This window comes from Tenrec ecaudatus, chromosome 16, assembly GCF_050624435.1.
Source record: "Tenrec ecaudatus isolate mTenEca1 chromosome 16, mTenEca1.hap1, whole genome shotgun sequence".
Lineage (NCBI taxonomy): Eukaryota > Metazoa > Chordata > Mammalia > Afrosoricida > Tenrecidae > Tenrec > Tenrec ecaudatus.
Window position 1 is genome coordinate 112,704,944 of NC_134545.1, and position 4,203 is coordinate 112,709,146.

Here is a 4,203-nt window from a genome sequence, read left to right on the forward strand (position 1 = left end):
GCACACCATCCCGACACGATCGCTGGAGACAAATGTGTGCATAAGCAAAGGTGGTAAAGAAAGCTAATGGTGCTTGGCTATCAAAAGATATAGCATCAGTGGTCTTAAAGGCTTGTGGATAAACAAGCACCCATCTAGCTCAGAAGCAACAAAACCCACATGGAAGAACTACACCAGCCTGTGTGACCACGAGGTGTAGAAGGAACCAGATATCAGGCATCGAAGGACAAAAAAATCATATAATTGTAAATGAGGGTGAGTGCAGAGTGGAGACCCAAAGTCCATATGTAGGCAACTGGACACCCACTTACAGAAGGGTCTTGGGGAGGAGACGAGCCAGTTAGGGTGCAGGGTAGCAATGATGAAACATACAATTTTCCTCTAGTTCCTAAATGCTTCCTCTCCCCATTATCACGACCCCAATTCTACCTTACAAATCTGGCTAGACCAGAGGATGTACATTGGTACAGACAGGAAGTGGAAACACAGGGAATCCAGGAGAGATGATCCCTTCAGGACCAGTGGTGATACCTGGAGGGTGGTGGGAAGGTAGGGTGGAAAGGGGGAACCAATTACAAGGATCTACATATAACCTCCTCCCTGGGAGATGGACAACAGAAAAGTGGGTGAAGGGTGATGTTGTACAGTGTAAGATATGACAAAATAATAATAATTTATAAATTATCCAGGGCTCATGAGGGAGGGGGAGCAGGAAGGGAGGGAGAAAATGAGGAGCTGATACCAAGGGCTCAAGTAGAAAGCAAATGTTTTGAGAATGCTAATGGCAACAAATGTACAAATGTGCTTGACACAATGTATGTATGTATGGATTGTGATAAGAATTGTATGAGCCCCCAATAAAGTGATGGAAAAAAAGAATAAAGATCAGACTACAGGTGTCTGTTCACCTGGAAAAGCAGAAATGTGGCACCAAGAGTGGCAGCTCCAAGAGCAGAGAGCTGGCTATGGAAGGGCAGTCAGAAGCTAAGAAGGAATCGATTAGCAAGGAGCACAAAGGAAATATATAAATACTCCAAATGAAATGGAAGCTGATGTTGTCAGAGAAGAGGAAGAATCACAGAGATACACCAATTAGGGAGATATGACTGATGATTTTCCAAAATTGATCTAAAAATCACCAGCTCCATGATCAAAAGGCATTACAACCCAGAGGGGAGGGCCCCAGCTGAGCAGGCAGGAAACCAAACAACATGAAAATCTTGCAAAAGAGCACATTTCCCACATGGGGATGAACTCTGATGGCCCCTGACTGCCCACAGGCTACTGGCAGGGTGGGGACAGTAGATTAGTAACTGACACCAAAGGAGCACACACACCTGGCAGCAAGGAGGGGCACAGACAAGGCAGACTTCAAGCATAAAGATTAAGGAAGGACATTGCTCAGGTAAAGAGCAAGAGTGCTTCAAGGCGTAAGGTTTAGCCCACCAAGAGGATACAGCAGTCCTACCTGTGCATGCACTGGATGCCAAACACTCAAAATGTGGCAGGGGAATTGTATGGAAGAATGGAGCTACAGCTCAAATCAGTTACGTAGATTTAACATCCACGCACCAAGGAACCTAATGAATTTAGCAATAATCCATATAGCTGTGCATCCAAGGAGCCCTGGTGGTGTAGTGGTCACACATTGGGCTGCTAACCACAAGGTCAGCAGTTCAAAGCCACCAGTTACTCCTTGAGAGAAAGATGAGGCTTTCTACTCCTGGAAAGATGTACAATCTCAGAAACCCCTAGGATCAGGTGTACTCTGTCCCGTAGGGACACCACGAGTCACAAAGCACTCGATGGCACTGCGTGTGGGAATTTGGTATATGCAACGTCACATGGTCACATATTGCACTGGGTGAGTGTGACAAAGAAATAGGATGGCAGGGAGCAAAAGCAATAAAATGAACGGGCAAAGGACCTCACCACGACCAACAACCATGACCCATCGTGAAGGGAAACATTCAATTCACTCAATTATATGCCCCCAAGCTCCAGAAAACAAAGACAAGGCAGAGAAAGTACATGAAGAAAGTCCACTAAAAAGCGGGTGGCAGCGAGGAGAGAAGTTCCTGTGAGCTGAAGACGGAGGAGATTGTACCTGAGGCCAGTTAGGGGCGACCAGTGAACCGAGACTGGACAAACAGGGCCTCTGTCATGTTCTGGAGCCCCTGGAGAGCATTAGGGAGTTGGGGAGCTGTCCCGCCCCGTGGTGCTGAAGCTCCTCAGTGACGTGTTTGCCAGTTGAGGAGCAGTCCCTGTTCTGGTGCTGATCTTTCCAGGATACATGTCTGGGAGACTTGGTGCTGACCACATCTCTGCTGCTGTGGTTCCTGGACTTCCGATGGCCCTGGGCATCTGGGATCTCAGGGTCAGGGCCGCAGTTGACGTATCAGGTCTCTCTTTTCAGCCTGTTGCTCCCCTTCTGCACATCTACCGGCCCTCTCCTGCCCATTTTGGGGTTCTTGCACCTTAGTCTCAGTTGAAATGTGAACTTGCCGGCTGTGCTGGTGACTAGTTCACTAATCTGGAAGTGGGTCAGGACTGCTAGCCAAGCTGCCTGTGTGTTTCCTGGAGGGACGCTGAGGAGATAAGGGGGTTCAGAGTGCTTCTTTTTGCAAAGGGACCCCATCTGGTGCTCAGGAGGTTCCAGGACTCTGGAGGATTTTGACCAGGGCCTCCCTGATGTCTCGGTTCCTCAGGCAGTAGATGATGGGGTTTATTAGCGGGGTCACTACGGAATAGATCACGGACAGCAGCTTGTTGGGGTCAAAGGAACTGACATCATGAGGACAGGCATACATGAAGATGGTGGTGGTGTAGAAGATTGCCACCACCACCAGGTGGGAGGCACAGGTGGAGAAGGCCTTCCTGCGGCCAGCACCACCTGGAATCCTCAGAACCGTGGCCAGGATATGGGCATAGGAGACCATGGTCAATAGCAGAGAGGTCAGGAGCACAGCCAGGGCTGCCACGAAGTTCAGCGCCTCAATGGTGGTGGTATCTGAGCAGGAGAGTTGCAGCAGGGGGGGTAGGTCACAGAAGAAGTGGTTGATGACATTGGAGCCACAGAAGCTGAGGCGGGATATGAGAACCAAGGATACAAATGAGGCCAGGAAGCCACCAAGCCAGGCGCTGAGGGCCAGATACAGGCACAGCCTTGTGTCCATGATGGCTGGGTAGCGCAATGGTTGACAGATGGCCAGGTACCGGTCGCAGGCCATGGAGGACAGGAGGAAGCATTCAGAGGAGCCCAGTGAATGGAACAGAAATAACTGTGTGAGACAGCATGAGAAGGAGATTGTTTTTGCCTGCACCAGACCTGCCAGCAGCTTAGGCACAGTTACTGAGGTGTATAACATTTCCAGCACTGAGAGGTTGGCCAGGAAGAAGTACATTGGTGTGTGCAGCTGATGGCTGGTTTGGATGACCACTACAATGACCAGGTTCTCCAGGATGGTCACCACATAGATGGTTAGAAAGGACCCAAACAGCAGCCCACGAAGGTGGGAAAGCTCTGGAAAGCCCAGCAAGACAAACTCTGTCACCACAAGTGTTTTGTTGGAGTAGCTCATGGTCTGCTCTGCCTGGGAGACCACTTCTGTGGACCCTGTAATGCAGAGACACACGTGTGTGTGTGTGATGGGCCAATCACTCGGTGTTACTGAGAATATCATGCAGGTGGATGGATACAATGCATCCCCTTTGGGATCTTTAAGCTAGGGACCTTCTACACTTACTATGGCCATCTGATGACCAAGGTAGCTCTTGATGCTCTTGGGGTTGACTAGACTCATGGACAGGGAGAAGGTATGGATAGATCAAATTTTATTGTTGGCCTTCAGTCCTCCAGCTCTCCTGGGACAGGAGCTCATTCTGGAAGCAGTGGAAGTCCCACTGTGGCCTCTAAAGGATCATGCATGCTGTGCCCTTTGGTTACAAGGAACAGGTGCTGGACACTGTCATGGTCAATTCTGGAGGGCACAGAGGGACACGAAAATGTGTTCACAGTGGGATGCTTGGAGACAACAGAATGGCATTGGAGGGGAGCTTTAACCCAGGTTCAGGAAGGACTGTACTGCAGTGTAGCAGTGAACAGCCATCTGGCTTAGGGGGAGCTCGCCCTGGATAGACATGCACAGACAGGGAGCAAGGCCTGAGGACTGCTCCTCAAAGTCCGTCTCAGCAGCCCTCCTC

The 4,203-nt window shown here is 49.9% G+C and overlaps 1 protein-coding gene across 1 annotated transcript; it reads right to left on the reverse strand.

Moving 5' to 3' along the window:
• Nucleotides 1–2,645: 2,645 nt before the first annotated feature.
• Nucleotides 2,646–3,581, reverse strand: LOC142428707 (olfactory receptor 226-like). Its single transcript, XM_075533493.1, has one exon. It carries the CDS (start codon nucleotides 3,579–3,581, stop codon nucleotides 2,646–2,648), a length of 936 nt encoding a protein of 311 aa, XP_075389608.1.
• Nucleotides 3,582–4,203: the final 622 nt, after the last annotated feature.